Source organism: Monopterus albus, unplaced genomic scaffold (assembly GCF_001952655.1).
Source record: "Monopterus albus unplaced genomic scaffold, M_albus_1.0 scaffold253.1, whole genome shotgun sequence".
Taxonomy (NCBI): domain Eukaryota; kingdom Metazoa; phylum Chordata; class Actinopteri; order Synbranchiformes; family Synbranchidae; genus Monopterus; species Monopterus albus.
In genome coordinates this window covers 486890-505456 of record NW_018128133.1, presented here as the reverse complement: position 1 = coordinate 505456, position 18567 = coordinate 486890, and the positions used below count along the sequence as shown (strand labels likewise).

At 41.8% G+C, this 18567-nt stretch overlaps 1 protein-coding gene across 1 annotated transcript in view; it reads right to left on the bottom strand.

Moving 5' to 3' along the window:
* Nucleotides 1–17177, bottom strand: part of itga1 (integrin, alpha 1) — a 46548-nt gene extending 29371 nt beyond the window's left edge. The window contains exon 1 of the mRNA XM_020621153.1: nucleotides 16909–17177. Within this exon, the coding sequence (XP_020476809.1) occupies nucleotides 16909–16957 (49 nt within the window). The 5' untranslated portion in view covers nucleotides 16958–17177. The remainder of the gene's footprint in view (nucleotides 1–16908) is intronic.
* Nucleotides 17178–18567: the final 1390 nt, after the last annotated feature.

The following is an 18567-nucleotide window of genomic DNA, read 5'->3' as shown; positions in this document are numbered from 1 at the left end:
TAATATGTCTGATCCACAGACAATGAAGAACAACCATAAAGAGTCGGAACTGAAGTGATTATAGATGTTTTGGAGCTCAAGACATAATGATGGCGGTTGTTTGGTCAGTTGGTCCACCAGACTGAAATACACGCAGTTTGCACTTTATTAGATATATCAAGCTAAAACTAATGCAGTCTAATCCAATTTAGCTGGTAATGTGCTTTAACACAGTCTCACAAAGCAACTTGTTTGGCTGTATACTTTTACACTTATTAGGATTTAATTGTAATCAGTTAATTGTTTCAGAAATCAGGGGCATTGACTGACCAACTGTTGTGTGTTAGCAGGAGTCCAATCAATCAGCAATCCCACTGATGCACTATAACTACAGTAAATTTACACCTCTGTAAAATTCAATAATTAAATTAATCATATGTTTTAATTAAAACATAATTTTTTTTATTTATCATAACTGAACACCAAAAAATGGTCTTTAATTATCCCACTAATAAACTCATACAATCAGATCTATGCTGCTAAAATCATGATCCAGTGAATATGGGCATGTTTACAGGACATGCAATACAAGCAGAGGTCAGCACATTTCAAGATGGCCCAAATGCATGGATTATTGTCAGGTTTGCTCGGCCGCTCTGGCCTCCCTCACCTTTCCTTTTCCTACTGTCTCTTGCCCATTAACACTAATCACGTTCACCTGTTCCTCACTCCCTTATCACCAGCTGCACTTGATTAGGTCGCTCACTATATTACCCGGTTTCACTCCTCAGTCACTTGCCAGTTCATTCTTGTCTCTAGGCCATTTTTCTCTGTGCTCTGTTTTTTCTCTGTGCTCCCAGCTACTGTTTTGTGTTCCCCCCCATGGACTGTTCCTCCGGACCGTGGCTCCACTCTCCCCTCCCAGGCAGGTCAATGCTCAGTCGCCTATCTGTTCTACTATTGCCTTCATCTCTCTGTCTCTACCTTCAGTAGCCACCATCACCACCGACCAGCCCAGGAGTGACCCAGCCTACGCAGCTCAGCCCAGCTCTCCATCTCCTCACCTCCTGCTGTTGGTCAAACACCCGGCTACTACTCATCGACAGGACTACGCACTATTTCCCTCTGTGTATTCTTACCCTCATCATCACTGTACATAATAAAATCACTGCTTGCATCGAAGTCGGCTACCTGGGTCCACCTCTTTCTCATTCGCTCACTGACAGGTGCGAACGGCACATAACAATTATATGCCGTTAGGTCAGTTTCAGCCCCTCTCATTGCCCTCCTCTAAACAGAGGAATTAAAAAACATACTGCTGCTGGTCATCATCCACTGATGTTTACTTGTTGAGCTCATAGATTTCATACAAGATTACACTTTTTACAGAAAGAGAGAGAGAGAACTAGCCCTGCTGATTCATAAACTGGAATCCTAGCCAAGAAATACAATCCCCCTGTGTTTCTGTTTCCTCTGTTACCCCCTCACCAGCTCTCAGAGAAGCTCCATTTCCTGTTCCTATTAACATGATTATAGGCATCCCCACAAATCCACAGGTACACACATTCACAGAACACACAGCTAATGTAGCTCATTTAAGATGGCTTCAGGTCAATGAGGGCTTTTCCATTTATCACAGTCTGAACTCAAGTGCAGGTCACAGTCAAGCTGGTCTGTCTGTTGGCAGCCATGTCTTTTGCCTACAGCCATCTCAAATTGCAGTGTTTGGTGTCTTTTGTCTCTGCTCTGCTCAAATCAAAACTGGTCTAACATCTCCCCTGGAAATCCCACAGGTAAAGTTGTCCCTGTGTGAATGGAAATTGCCACATGAACCTCTGAGCATATCCAGCTGTACATCACTGTCTAAAGGGTCCATATTATACTCTAGTACACATAATAAGCAGAGCAGAAGGCTCTGGGTCAGTCCACCACCTTGGCCCAAACAGAAATGGCTCAGCTATTAGATGGATTGCCATTAATATCTTATAGACATTCACGGTCAAGACAAGACAAGAGGGATTATTAAATTGTGTGTGTAAAAGTGTGTAGTGTGGGTGTATCCAACTCTATGCAGCCTGATATTCAGTACATATTAAAGAAAAATAAAATTAAACCAAATAAATTAAGAAATTTGGGGGGGTAAATATATTAAAAAAAGGGAGGGGTGTTAAATCAACAAAGGACCAGGAGTGTACTGGTGACGCCCCCACCCCAAACCACCAGCACCAGGTGAAGCCACCACTTGGTGAGCTCCGGAGCAGCTCAGCAGGGTGAGCTCGTCCAGGGCAGCAGGACAGCAGCATCCTTGTGTTATGGTTAAATTAAACCTTTCCTTTGTTTTACTGTTCATCATTGTTTATGTTAATAGTTGATTGTTGGGACTGAAACAGGTTGGTGTCGGCCCCTGACCTTGACAGGAGAGACCCGACCCAATGTGAGGTGTGTTCCCCTCCTAGACAGCCCCCAGACCCTGAGGAGGGAGCTTGTTTAAGAGGGGGTCAGCAGTCTAGTAATGTTATATGCAGTTAAGGGAAAGGAAACAGTGACCCGGCCTTCCTCCCCTATGCTGTGCCCCCCAGAGAAACCCCCAGCTGCTGGGGACGGGGCGGTAAAACAAAAATAAATGAACAAATCTGTAAATGATTAGAAAGAGAGAGGAAATGGAAAAAGAAATTTAAAAAGGAGGGGGTAGGTTATATTCTTGTTAATCTGGTTTGATCGATAGGTGTGACATACTCAAAGCAGCAGCATGGACAATGAGGACTAATAACAACAGTAACAATAATGAAATAAAAAAGCAGCTTGCTATATTTCTAGGAGTTTGTGGGAACGTGCGTGGCCTCGGCCCAAGGTATCTGGTTTAAGTTAAAAGAGATTAGAAATGGATTCCAAGTGTCAGTAAAAGTTGACATATTATTCTTATGGGTGGATGATATTTTCTCTAGTGTGATGTGTTCTATGAGAAGGTTGGTCCAGTGTTGATGTGTAATGAGTTTTTAGATTTCTAGTTTAGAAAGATTGTCTTCTTGGTGACAGTTAGAGAGAAAAGAAGTGGGATTTTTTTTTATTTAACTGGTAGAAGTCGACTTCTGTGATATTACCGAGCAGGCAGAGTGATGGAGATGGATGGATTCTACAGATCAAGATGGTGGAGAGTTTCTATGTCACCGCTACCCAGAGGGAGTAAACAGGTTGACAGGACCAGGTAGCATGGAAGTAATCAACGGTGCAACCCAGAGTGCATTGTGAATAAGTATCTGTATCAGTAAAACCCATTTTAAACATTTTACCCTTTGTGATGAGTCCTGTGAATAGTCTTATATTGTATAAGCTGTAAGTTTATAATAGAGAAGACATTATTACAGATCTTGGTCCAAAAGTTAAAGCTGGTGTGAGCGACAAATCCTTTTCCCTGTCAGGGTTGGCCAGTAAAGCTGCCAACATAGTTATTGGCATACTCAATTATAATGCCAGATGAAGGTGAGTCACTAGTTCTCTTTTATTACTCACAGTAAGGGCAGACACTGCAATAGTCCAAAAAACACACTCAAAGTCCAATAACAGTCCAGGTTCAATGCCGGCAAACACACACAGCCAAGAAATCCAAAAACGGGAGGTCAGAGAGGGAAGTCTGAAGGTCAGGACACATAAACACAATCAGAACCAGGAGGGCAAGGCGGTAATCAGTGGTCAAGGCAATCCAGGGTCAATAAACAGCAATCACACGAAACAAGAAGAAATGCTGGAAAGTCTGCACAGAGTCAAGAACAATCCGTCCTGGTGGGAGGACGCTGCCTAAATAGGGGTGAAATAGGTGAAATAGGTGAAATAGGTGTAGGCAATGAGCACTGATTACAGTAAAGAGTCCATAGCTGAGATGAAACTAGAACAGGAAGTGGTGACAAAATAAGAGCCTGAAACCAGAAGCAGCAGGACAGAACCATGACATTTCCCATTTAGCCATTGGATTGTTATTGTTCTATCTGTATTTGACATTAGTTTGTAAAGTTTAGATATTATCTTCTGACTGTTCAAACAAAAAGTCCAGTGCATTTTTTTAGGGATTGGTAACAAAACCCTCTCATCCAACAGAAGGTATTCCAGCTGTTTTTCAGTTATCTGTCTCACACCAGTCTGATAAACCACATATGCTCAATTCAGCTGTCTGCACTTGGACTATACATGTTTTTACATTTCATATCAATTTTCCTTGATTTTATGCATGTGTTTACTGTCACTGAGCTCTGAACACTAGCAAAACACAGATGACCAGCAGCTCAGTACTGTGCCTGTATGCATCATGCATAGACACAGACGGAGGTCTGAAGCTGATACTGTGTAGCTAACACGCTGCTCGTGCTACATCTCGTGTTAACGCTTTGATAGCATTGTTTCAACAGAAAAGGTGGGCTAGCAGATGCAATACAGTCCATGTATACCGTCGTTTAATGCAAGAAATATCTTTGTTCCCCAGAAATCTCTATTCTAAATCAACACTCAAATAACAAAGCCTTAAAATTACGTTGAGTCTGCTTTCAGTCGAGCTTTATGTGGTCCTGATTGATCCTGGCAGTCCATCAGCCACACTAACCCACAATAAACCGCCACTGCCTTCCCGGCCACAGTTACACAAACCAAAATGACTCAGTTTCAAAATTTAACAATTCTGCAACACATCAAACCAAGGAAAAGTCTGAGCTGCCTGATGCAGTCAGGGAAGAAGGCAGTGCAGATCAGCACCTGCTGGCCTGTGAGACGACAAACCAGGTATAAAAATGGCCTCGAGTCAGAACCTTTAGGCTTCAAAGCCTCATTCAGCTCCAGTAAAAACACACACCCAACTGGCACCTGCTCATCTGTAACATATCTAGACAACTATAATCAGCTTTAAAGCTTAACGCAAATCAGCACCTGTGAGAAACAAAGTCATTAGGTAACCCTGAAGATCAACCTTAATTAGTTGTAGAAAGAGACACATGTCAGTTGTTAACCTGATCCATGACAGACAATTCCAACAAATCCCCTGAATTTAAGTATAAACAATCGTTTGTAGTAGCTGAGAGACTGGATAAGGTCAATGACACATCAGGTGGAGTAAAAGAATGAGTTAATTAATGTTATGATAATAGACTGGTGTTTGAGTCAAAGGACTAAGGCCAGAAAGAGCTTTGAGTGGGACCTCAGCTTTCACGCACCATGTGCTGGCATTTAACAACAGACCTTACTGAAGAAGGTTTACTTCATATTCTGGCATGATCACAGGCAACCATGAAAAAAAAAACTGAAATATTTCCAGATTTCACCCTTTGTTCTTTTATCTTTATGTGTTTTTCTTCTCCACTGCATTTCTTTCTCAGCTTCTCTATAGTGGTTTCCCATGACAACCCTCTGACTGTCTATTTTTCAGACTGGTCTTCAAATTCTTCTTGTCTATGTGCGCCAGCTCCACTCCAATCACTCACAAGCTACAGTTCTGACAGGTTAGCGCTCTGCTGACTTTGGCTTAATTTTCTCATTTGGCTGTTTCTTTCTTGGCAACTATGCAGCATGTGGGCGTACACTGTCACAGGAGGTCATGAACGTAGGTGTGTTTGTATCTTTATGTGCAGAGGAGAACACAAAAAGCAAGATTGCTTTGAACTTTAGTGATAATGCCTGTATAAGACATACATTCACCCAGTCTTTATTTAAACATGATGTCCAATGAGAGTAGTTCACTCTCTTTTGCATAATAAAGCAAATATGATGTGGGGTGTTTTGCAAGTATATTATATGGATCACTTGCGTCTTTTCTTTGCATCTTACGTGGGCAGGACTAAGATGCAAGGTGCAGGGAAAACGTGAACAGAAAGGAATCAAGGAAACACGTTATTGACGACATGAGATGTCCTTTCATCCGATCCTTCATCTGAAGTGTCCAATCACCAATTGATTTCTGATAAAGGGACATGTTCATTGATAATAAAAAAAAACCTCCTAAAAGGATGGTCTGGCGCATCCTCGGACTAAGAGACTTGGAAGTTCAGCGAGGATCAAGGTACAATCACATAAGAGACTTGAGAAACACCCCTGGTCTGAAGTGCTCAGATGGTCCAAGAGCTTTGGAGACCCCCCTCTTCCCAGACCTTAAGTTGTCTGTGTCCAGCTATTCATGTGGCTTAACAAAACCAAAGATCTGACATTCACACGCACTTTACGTCGTGATTGTGCACAAGTCTGCTGACCACAAAAATGATAACACAAACTGATGCCCTTGCCATCTAATGAACAAAGAAGTAGCAGTATGGCTTTCTCTGCTCAGTGTGTGGCAGCTGTGGTGATGAACACTGCAGCATAAAGTTGTGAACATTACACAAAGTTGTTGTCTGCAGCTGCCCAGTTTCTGTGGCTGCCTGGTTTAACTATCAGCTGGGAGCTGTGTGTCAGCAAAGCACATTGCTGTAGCTGCAGTGGATCAGCAAAGGATTTATCCTGAGGGGAATATGAATGACTCGACCAAATTTCACAATAATTCAAAATATCAAACTCATACTGCCACTTGAACAAAGTAAGTGGATCATCACAGCCAGTAGGTTCCATCCTCTGGGGATCATGAATGTTGTAGAAAATTTCATGGCAGGCAATCCTACAGTCACTGAGATATTTCAGTCTGAAGAAAAGTAGTGGACTGACAGACTGACAGTGCCATCTCTAGAGCGCTAGTGTTAAAAAAAACCCCTCCCTTTCCACTACACAAACCACTTCCTCGTCCCCTCCCATTCATTAATTCATTCTCCTGTCCCTCAAGAACATCATTCATCTTTATTATTTCTTCCTTCCATTTATCTTTGTCCCTCCTTCTCTCCTACCTACCATTCCAGCATTCCCATGTGCCTCTCTTCATGCACCCCTTCATTCATTGACTGAACACATAAACTCAACTGTGTCACTCTCTGAACCTTCCAGATGTATTATCTGGAGCTCTTTTTTCCCACTGTTGCAGAAAACATGCAGGCTTACAGGCTGAGACCCACACATGACATCATCCCCCCTGACAGCTATCAAAGCTTTCGTCTCTCGAAATTCCCTCTCTGTAATGCAGGGGTGGTTGACACCCTCCTAACCATATCTGTCCGACAGACACATACGCGTAGCACATCTGCTAAATCTGCTGATCACAACAGTGTAACATATAGAGAGAAGCTGGGATGTGGAGGCTTCTGGGAAACATCAAACACTTTTGGACGAACTAAAAATACACACACCCATGGGTCAAAGAGTGACCTGCCTCCAGAATCAATAAGCAACATGGAAAAGTAAGCATGCATGTTATGAGAGAAACAGTGAGAAAAACTAATATAACTACAAGTTTTTGAGTTAACTTCTTAAAACATCACCACAGGTTTATTTTGCAAAGTCAGTGAAAGCAAATAATCTTTTAAAGGAAGTGTAACATCACCTATTCTGTGCAGACAACAATTTCCTGTAACTCTTCCTAGCAACAAATCTGACACACTTAAATGTATCTCATTTTAAATAAAATGTTTTGTATAATAAACCGCAACCATTACAACTGTAATAGTCTAATTAAAGTTTTACAAAGTTGTAGTGCTATAGAGGCTCATAGCAGGCTCCCACTTAACAGACCAACACGCAATGATTTGACCTATCCACTTATGTTGTTAAACTTTCGTTGGTAGTGCAGGAACACATGGATGCAAAGTGCTTCTAGCTCAGTGTCTGCCGTTTAGGTGGATCGATGCCATAAATATATAGAAAAATCAATTGAGAATTAGCTTGGTGTCAGGCACACTGTCTTGTTTTTAATCATCATGCTAATCTGGACATTTCCAGAAAAGGACTACTCTTAAAGGAAAGGTTTTTAGAAATACGCTTATTCGCTTTCTGTCGAAAAGTTAAACAAGAGGATCAATACCACTCTCACTGCGATGCCTGAGGTATGGAGCTGGAGCCAGAGGGCAAGTAGCTTAGCTAAGCTTAGCTTAGCAGACTGGAATCAGGGGCAGATATCTGTCAACATTGACATTATTGTCTCCAGGGGGTAATATGTCTTGCAGACAGGTAACATGTAAAACAAGCAAAGACTTGAGCACACAGTCTAAAGTATATAAAACACACAAAAATAAATGAATGAATTAATTTAAAAAATGTAAAAATAGATGAACGCATCAACTGACAATAAAAACACTAGTATTTCGATTCAACTATCAAACTGTTAAATAAACATCATCAAACCTGTAATGGTTACATGGGAAACATATCATCAGCTGAGTGTGGTGGCCTGAGAAACAAAGGATCTGATCAACCTGTTCAGTTGGTTACTCCAAACCTAAAACTCTCCAGGACTAAAATGACTTGAGGCTTGGAAATTGCCTTCTTATGGAAGTTGTGGAACAGTTTAACACCAATAATCTTTGTGTTTTCTGTTTAGCAATGTTACACTGATCATTTATTTAGCTGTTTTTAAAACATCATGTTCTTTCCACAGGAACGTATGATCATATCAACATGAGTTGGATCATCACCTGAGATTTTTAACACGACTTTACAGTTCACTGGGCCCCTTTCCAAACCTGGAATTACAAATGTGAAACACATACTGGCTTGCAGTGGATTGAAGCTCAAAGAAAAGAACCTATCCCTGTCAGTGTGAACATGACCCCATCGGGGGTGAAAGCCACTCCAGTCATCACACTCCCCCTCTCTGTCAAACACACAGAAGTGTTCACGGAGGGTCACAGCTCCCCTCAATGTTTTGTTTCTCCACTGTTTTTTCAAGGCTACTCAAGAACAGCAAAGAAAAGTACTACACAGGACTTGCACACTCACTCTGAATACTGTAAACGAGTAGGGTGAGCTGGTCAGATTAGAAATCTAGACATAAAGTCAAACAAGGCAGGCTTTTCTCACATCTACAGGCCAAAAATAACCAGCGGCCATAAAGACATTGTCACATGTCCCCCTCTCAATATAATGTGTATTTCCTCTCTGCTGCTGACATTATGCTACTCCTTTCACATGGAGCAGCCTTTCACTTCCTTTCATAGGGGACAAGAAGTGAACATTTCACAGAGATGCAGCCTTCTTATGAGAAACAGGTTCCACCCCTGCACATGACATTAAAAGAACGTCTGTGTGACAAGTTACTAAACCTCAGTTTCTATTTTTGCTTGGAAAATGAACAAAACATTTCTCATCTCCTTGCAGATAAATGGACATAAATAAACTATTTCATGCAACATGAAAATATTTTCAGCCAAATAAAACACAAGGGAAAGTTTTCAGCAGTCGTCAACTGTAAATGTCAGCTGCTCTCTTTGACTCAACAACGGTGCCAACACATCAGCTCCAGTCGAGAGGTTTTACTCCAAATGTCAATATATAGGTTATTTAATATTAACTTTCTGCTGATAATCATCAATATAATATTTTTTTTACATCTGTGGGAAAATCCTGTGAAATTCCTGTGAACTTGTTTTGAATATAAACCAAGATGTTTATCTAAAACACCATTACATGAACCTAAACTAAGAAACTGGCCTCATCATCCTCATCATATAGTGAGCATGGCGTGGTTACCTATACATTCTGCCTCGTTCTGACCTACAGTATGTAAACTGAAACATATTTTAACAGTGAAACATTTCAACAGCTGCTTTTTTCCATGAATCCTCTGTCTGGGAGACAAGCATCACAACTAGCATGGACGCTCGTGTTGGCCTCTGGTGGCAGAGGTTAAAGTGAAAATGTTGCCCCAGGCGGAAGCCACAGCTCCACTGCTCCCTGTATGATGCCAGGTTGATGGATAGCTCAGGCCTGTAGCTGGCCTGGGAGAGAAACAGAGGGGTGGAGGGTGGGACAGGCCTGTTGCACAGATGCAGCATTGCTGCAAACACACACGCATAGAAACACATATATCCAGGGTCGGACTAGAAGTACTGTATGTGTGTGTGTGTGTTTCTTCTGGCAAGACCTGCCTCACTGGCACACAGGCAAAACAAGGAAGTCGCTCTAACAGGCCTGAATCCTGTTTTATAGCAAATCGTGTTATCACAAACTGTAGCAAAACAGAATGGCTTTTCAAATTAAAGTCAATATTGGGAAATGAGAAAAGTGTAACACTGGCTGAGTTATAACCACAGAAAAAACTAGACCTCTTCCCTATAGGAAAAACAGAAGCAATGGCTGCCTTTCCCCCGTTAACCTCTGCACTTTCCACTCCTCTTCTCCCACTGGCGATAATGCAGTCTCCCCACACAACAAATTCTCTGACATGATCCTCACCTTTGACTCCGTATTGCCTCATTCAAAGCGTTCCTCTCCCAACAATGTCCTTTCCTCTTTACCTAATGGGCTGACCTGCTGCTGCTATTTCCTCAGCCTCTTTTATCTAATTTGGCCCTGATGCTTCACAACAATTATGTAGTGCCAGATGTCACATGACTGAAAAATATCTGTGTAGTGTGGCTGAGTGAAGAGTGCTCTCCTGCTTGTGATGTTGCAAATTACATATGCTAAATATGTTCTCAGAGCTAATATCAAACTAATGTTTTTTTTTTCAACTTAAAATACCATATTTATTCAGCATGGAAACAATTATACCAGTGTTTCAGGGGTTAAGAGGATGCTGCTGAAAATACTGAAACTGATCTGTGGTGATGAGTGAGGAGTGATGAAGCATGAAACTAACGCTGAATGCTTTCATGTGTTCAGTGTGGGTCTGTGCATGGCTTGGCCTTGGGCAGAGACCTATGTGAGATGGCACCATATGTGATACTGCCCCTTCACGGGTTTACTTAAAGCCCTTTTTAACAAATGCAGCATCAGTTCCTCTAAAATGTGTGCAGTATGTTTGAGAATTATTTCGCACTTATCTCACTACGCCATGCAAGTATCTGTGTTTATCTTGGAGCCTAGAGGCCACTCATAGAGCCAGTCTGTCAGCCAATGGCACATTAACTGTTTTCGCTCACAACCAAAGAAGAACCAACACATGCTCATATTACATCTACTGTATATGCCCAGTTTTCAAGAATAAGAGCTAGGTTCTGTGTGTTACTGTTGAATCCATAACACTCCTCAGGATGACTTAACATTTGCAGTCACTAAAAAGAAAAAGCTTGGCACAAGCATCAGCTTGACAGCCCTCGGTTTTTATTTCTGTATCACATCCCTGCCTGCTGCTACGGCAGTGGCAGCGTAATGATGCACTGATGACTCACATCTGAGGCAGAACCCAACCCTGGTGTGTATTAACGACAGTCACCATTCATGAAAGACTGTCCATCTTCTGTGAATGACAGTTTTACTGTCAGGATGAGCACAGATGTGTCGAGCATTCATTGAAAAACTTATGTCAAAGGAGTAAAAACTGTGGCCGTGAGGACAAGTTAGAGAAATGCTTTAGACCAATTCAACAGCCTCTCTCTCTATCTAGGTGTGATATCACCATTGTACGTGCTGAATGTTTCTCTTCTTAGAGAACAATGTACAGTATTTGTCATTTGGTTCAGTGGATAGGGCGGTCGTTTCCCACCCAGAGGATTGGAGGTTCAAATCTCGGTGCCTGCAGTCCACATGTCGAAGTGTCCTTGGGAAAGACACTGAACCCCCCCGTTGCCCCTGATGGTTAGAGCCATCAGTGTGAGTTGCCGCCGCAGATGGCTGCCTCAGTTCTGTACCAGAAACAAATTCCTTGTGTGTGTAACATACTTGGCCAAATAAAGCAATTATTTTAACAAAGATTCAAACTAAAAGGTATCTTTTGAAAAGGATGAATAAAATTTAAAAGTCTAATACACAGTAGGTCAACCTCATACACCTGCTTTACTTCAATTTGAACATCTTCCCATGTGCAGATGCTAGGTTCATGGTTGCCACATGCTGCACAGACAACGGAATAAGTAAACAACATTGTTGTTGCACATCTGAAGTGTGTTGAGGCAACAGAGTATGAAACTAAATCGTGTGTGTGGGCTTTGTGGTTTCAGGGGCTTGGCGCTAAATCTTTGAACAGCTTTTTTAACTAGCAGTGTTCTTCAAAGAACTATATACTCTTTAGCTTTGTGTTTATCCAATGCGTAATTTCCTGTCTCTATTAGTCACCTCTACATGCACACAAGATGCATGAGCTGGTCTACAGTTGAATGAGCTTCCTGTGCTAAGCTAACTAACTGTTTCTGCTCTGAACTTATATGTGACAAATAGCTGCAGATATTTAACTGGGGTTTCTTATGTGTCAGTCATTAGACACATGTGTGAAACAGCCTCCAAAATGATGTGAATAAAACTACCATTAGTTTGCTTATCTCTAGGTAATATATTGTCAGGTTTGCCCAGCTACACCTTCCTCTCTTCTTTTTCCTCACACTAGCCTAGCCCTTGCACTGGTTGTGTTTTTTCTCTGAATTCCTTGTTAGCCCCCTAGGCGTTATCCTGCCCCTCTAGTGTCTTCTTCCTCTTCGAACCTCTCCTCTGGACCCCCCTGGATTTAATCTACACCACCAGCCACCGCCTCACAGGTCGATGCACAGTCTCCCTTACCCAGTTTATCCCTGCTCTTCTGTCTACAGCCATCATCACCTCCACCTCGACCAGCCCAGGAGTGACCTCTGCGTCCGCAGCCCGGTACATCATCATCCACCATACCACTGACTGTTTTTCTGCTGCTGCTGATCGACACCCGGTCATCTACCTCATTACTCCTCCTGTATATATGTCACTACCTTCACTGTAAATAAACCTCACTGCTTGCACCGAAGCCAGCCACCTGGGTCCGCTTTTTATCTGCTCGCTCACTCTGTGTTCGAGCGCACCCTAACATATATGGGCAGTGTGCTTCAAACAAAGTGCAAGTCAGATTGTTAAAAAGTGTCCAAAAGCCCCTCTACTGACACATATCCAATGTCAGAATTTGGGTGGGGTCAGGTATTAACTTTTCACCTGAGTTCTTATTCTTACACAACTTCTTTCTGTCCATTTTTATGCATATAAAGGTAGAAGAACAAGTGGCCTACCGACGTTTGAGTCGGTCACTGCTCAGAGAAGTGCATCAGCAGTCTCTTTGGACAGACTAGGCTTTACATGAAGAGGACTACTGGTCATATATGCACTGTTCAGTTACACCGGTATCTGTTAGCTGATGGCCACCATAACCTGCCTGTTTCCTTGACTTGCAAACGTTTTGAATAAAATGTCCTGTGACATATATTTTCACTTGGCAGACCACGCAGTTTCAGTTTCTACAGGGCGTGCACTTTGATGGTGCCACAGTTTTACAGTCATTATCATTGACCATTTTCTTTTCCCTCACAACAGCATAAATTGGTGTTTTAACCATCAAGAGCTGCATAACTGATAGTACTAAATCACAAGCTGCTCAATAAATTTAAACACAGCAATATTTGCTAATGTGAACTTGTATCTTTTTGTCATCACATGTCCTACCTGCAAAGCATTATTCTGTTCTGTGTTTAAAGCCTCCAGCTCTGTCAGGTCAGGTGAAGGAAATATCTCCCACTTTTATTCCTAGTTCATCTTTTACCAGGACAAAGAGGAATTGTTTCAGGTGACTGCATCTCTTGTCTATTTTGCTGTTTCACACCAACCAGCCACAGATCTGTGTTCTCCTGATTTATACTTGCCTCTTTCCTGTTTTGAAGAGGAATCTAGGTATAAACAATGCTAACATAATCACGTGGTATCATATTAAATTATCAAAATCCACTAACTGATGCCAAATAACACCTTATCTTATATATCTGACAGATAACAAAGGTCACAGTGCTTAGAGAACAACACCAGTTTATCAACCACACTTTGTCACAGTCAGACTGAGAATGTGATCCACGAGCTAGTGTTAGTGAGTGTGCAGACATGCTTTTTATAGTACTAACCATACACTGCCGGGACATTTATGAGAAAAACCTGCTGCAGATGCACTTTTACAATAAAGTCATTAACTTTCAAAACTTTTTTTCTGGTTAAATAAGCTTCGAGTATATTTCTGTAACTCAGGATGTCAGCAGGATGTTGCTGCTGTCCTGCAAGTGAGCACTGCAGCACGATCTTCCTCTGACAGAAAATATGACTGTGGTTGTTGTCCATAAAAAGTATTACTTCATTTTTTGCACCAGAAAAATGTCAAGCAGACCAAGCAGTCACTGCTCATGCTTCCAATCTCTGCTCTTTCCACCCTACTTACTGCATGTATTTAATGTATTCTGACCATCCAGTATGCTGCAAAAAAGTCTAGTTCACTTTGTTTTATGTTGAGGAACAATGGCATTCATAGTTGTGACTATCATCTCCTGTGATGTTTCTGAGCCTGTTTACATTTATGTGGTAGTCTCTGGTTTTTTACTGAAAGGAGGTGTTATGATAACAGACAGATTTCTGACAGAGTTATAATGCTGCAAGTCAAGACAATCACACCGTCTAAGCTTGTGAACACTGAAACAACAGCTTCACTTGACAAGATGAAAAAAAAGAATGCTAAAAACTAACACTTCAACAAACAGAATGCAAGTGAAGAGGAAATGAATAGATTAACAGTCAACGGAGCCTGCCTGCCCCTGCCAGAAGGAGGTTTATGTCAAACTGGCACTGATTGCTGTGACCCATGCATCGAGCTGATACAAATGAAAGACGGGAGAGACGGTACAGGATGAGGAGAAGACATATTGCTAATGATGGAAATGGCTGGGTTCACTGTTTCATTTTGCTAGGCTTGTAAATTCTATCCAGAGACTTGCATCCCTTGACCTTACAGCTGTCAATTAATTAGCCATCTGCTGTGGTCACTGCAGCTTTCTGTGTGCTCGCAACAAATGTAGAGAAAAGGCAAATTCCCAAATCTGAGATGTGAGAAAGAGCAGGAAAACAACATCCTGTTCCTCAGAGGAATGTGGAGGAATCTAAAATCAGTTTGTGTTCAACTAGCCCTTTGCCCCTTTTCTCCGTCTTTGTAGGAGACATACTCATAAAGACTAAGACGTTAAATACATTTGTTAAGTTTGAGTCTATATTCTAGCTTCATGACAAGCCAGCTGAACAGACCACATAAACTTCATAATGTCCTAAAACTAAAACGTTGGGCATGATTTTACTGTATTCTGATAATTTATGGACCAAATAATTTATTGGTTAATTAAGAAAATATTCAGCAGATTAAAATATGATGAAAATAACCATTAGCTGCAGCCCTAATCGATTATGTAGGGAGCAAAAGCATTTTCTGGATCCAATTTATCAAACATGAGAATCACACTTTTGTTTGAAAAACAATTGAAATGATTAATTGATTATCACAATATTTGATTATCTCAATTTGATTTGGGCTCTGGGGAGATTTGATTTGATCACTGGGTCAGACAAAAAAACATAACTGGCAGATTAACTGGAAATGAGAATAATCAGAAGCTGTAACCCTAGACATAAGTAAAGCTGTTCATGCTGCTCACGACCATAGTACGCTTGGTCCCTCCAGCCCGCTGATTGAAGCCAGACAACCCTCCTCTCTGCAGCACCAAACTCAAGCCACCTGTACACCATCTTTGTTAAGAATTTACAGAGATGCCAGTACATCAACCACATTTGGGCCTTTGAGGCAGGGAGAGGTAGCTCCAATAGCACAACATGGGATCTCCCAGTATGGCCTTTTACCCGTGTAACCCACTTGAGGTCATACCCAGCCTGCTCCAACTACATTACTTGACTTAGCACCAGCAGGAGCATGCAGAATTGGACATGCAACAATAACCAAACACTGTTCAGTTCAGTAATTGCAGCCAGCCTCATTCAATCAGCGTGAAAGTGCACAGACAGAGTCGAGTTCACTGATGACCTGCAGCACCCTGATTGGAGAAGCTTGGTGGGGTAGGGGGACCTGTGACGTGGGGCGGGTTGGCGGCAGAGGGGTCGCAAGGGCCAGGTAAACCTTACTGCTGGTGATTTGTTATGAGCTGCTGCTCATCGTCTATTACACATACACTTATCTCCAACTCATTTCTAACTCAGTCCTCTAATGATCATCACAAGCCAATCTCACATGTAAGCAAAGGAATCTGAGAATTAAAAAGAAACATGGACTGTTTACTTTGTTCTCCTTCTTCTTTCTTTCAAACTCAGAGGAGTGGTTCACCCAATTTTGCTGGTACTTTCCCTCATGTTCGAACTACTTGGACATGACCTAGAAGTTAATTCATTACTGCTGTTCTGGAGCTGAAGCTGAGATCACGCCCCATCACCAGAGGGACTCCCCACAGATATCAGTTACTGATGCAGACCCTGACACTGCAGATGCTGCCTCTTAAAGCTGGTGTAGTGTCAATATTGGCTTCACTTTTCACCTTCTAAAAGTTAAAATGCAATTATCACTGATGATTTTGAGAAAGGTTCATTCTTGGTTCTGTTACAGGATCTGACATTATTGTGCATAACGCATGCTGTACAAACTCTGCAGAAACACGGAGAAAATAAATGGCACTGCAGAAATATTTGCACATTCTTGCCCAACATTCAGTTAAGACACCGTGCAGTTATTTGACTGACTTCAATGTCTCTATTATATGAGGCAATGCCAGGCTTCTAAGTCCAAACAGCTGCACATAGAAACAATAAGTGCTCTGCAGTTTGACCAGTCAGAATAAATAACCTCTGGGCAATACCAACGGAAAGTATTGAGGAGCAGCTTACAAGGCTACTGTGGTGCTGCCGCCTTATAATGGGCAACGTTAGTGAGACAACTAATGAATGCTTTTAGTCGCTTGGCGGTCAATTACGCAGACTGCGATGAGTTCCTGCCTGGCGTGTGCGTAAAGATGCGCTGGAGACCTTAACGAGGTATAAAAGACGCTATCTCCGCCTGTCACACATTATTTCATCTAGGAATCAACACAAATGCCTTGTTGCTTTTCTGGTTTTACTCACCAACAACTGCCGCTGCTGTCAATGTGAAATGCTGGTTTATACCGGGCATCCTGACGCACAAAGTGTGTCCCGTAGTTTCAGTTATTCCACTGACTTTTTCCTTGTCACGCTCGGTGAGATCCACAGAGAAGTCAAATCGTTAAATGACTGGCAAGAGTCCACAAGGCATTTCCTGTGCTGCAGCATACACCATTTAATTAACAGCCAGTAGCCCCGTTTCAGACTGAGTCTACCACTCGGGATGAGCTCTGTTCTACAGCGTGTTGCTTCTGCTGGACAGACAGAAACAGGGAGGAGGAGGAGGAGGAGATTGAAGAGGAGGAGAGTTCACTCGTGTACAAGCTGTGTTTTCTGCCAACCCCATGGGAAAGTCTTACCAGCAGCGCAGTGATGCCTGAAGACGAGAATACTGTCAAGCACTGAACATTTAGTCTCACTTCAAGGCAGAGCTCAGTGTGTGACAGCTGAACCTTGACTTGAACTGTTCAAAAGAGACAGCACTGAAGCCTCATAATAATTCCCTAATAACGGTATCAGAACATGTTACTGGGTAAAGGCCCATCACGAATCTTCCCAATTTATGAGGAATTTAATGTGTGACAGTGACATTTTAGCACTTTTCTAGATGGACCATTCCTCTAATCATAAACAGGCATTTGTAGTTCTAACAATTCAAACTGAATAACAACAAAACCCAGAGAAAACTAACCTGGTTTAGAGTGTAACTGTGAGTGAATGAAAGCAAACTCAAGAGCTGTTACAAGAAAGGTAGCTGTTCTGGAAACATCAACGCTGTTGATTTGGTAGCTGATAGAATTAGTAAAGTTATGCCCTTTGGCACTCAACTCTTCATGTAATATATTTCTCAGGCATCCACACTTATATACCAGCTGTGGCTTTATGTTGAAAGATTTACAGCCATAATGTGTAAAGAGGTCTGAAGTCACCATCTGTGTTAAACTGTATGTATGATTTATTTTGCAGCTCCTGGAAGATGTTTTTCATCTGCTGAATAACAAACCCTCATTTCAGATGAATCAATCAAACCAAAATGTCCAAACCAATTATCATAGTGCATAGGGTATCTCATGTACAACTGAAAAAGAAGATATGAATCGCTTATGTTTTTGACCTTGAGCAATGTGACAGGACCTTTATCAATAAAGAGCAAATGTAAGTTTTGTTACACTGGAGTAATATTATGAGTTCATGTGTTATGTCTCAAAATCTCAAGTCTGAACAGTTCTTATTAATTCAGTCACTGTCATCTTAACATGACTCCATAATAAACATTATTTTATTGATGCAGGCAAAACTGCATGATTCATTTGCCATGTCCAGAGGTTCGGGCTTGTTCTGGTGTGAGTTAGTGGCTCAGTTCATGAAACCATGTCATACTGTCAAACTGAAAAGAACATTCAGATTTTGAGGAGTTGTTCAGCTGCAGATCAGTTCCTGTGGTGGAATGAAGAAGCCACTCAGGCCCTAATTCAGCCCCCATTTAAAGTAAAGTGCTACAACTACTACACAGTGTGCCTCGTATAACTACACATACACAGAATATATAGCAAAAAGTGGGTTTACTTTACACAGCGTATACAAACAGAACACATGCTCACATCAAAGACACACAGAGAGGCATATCGGTATCAGACCGGC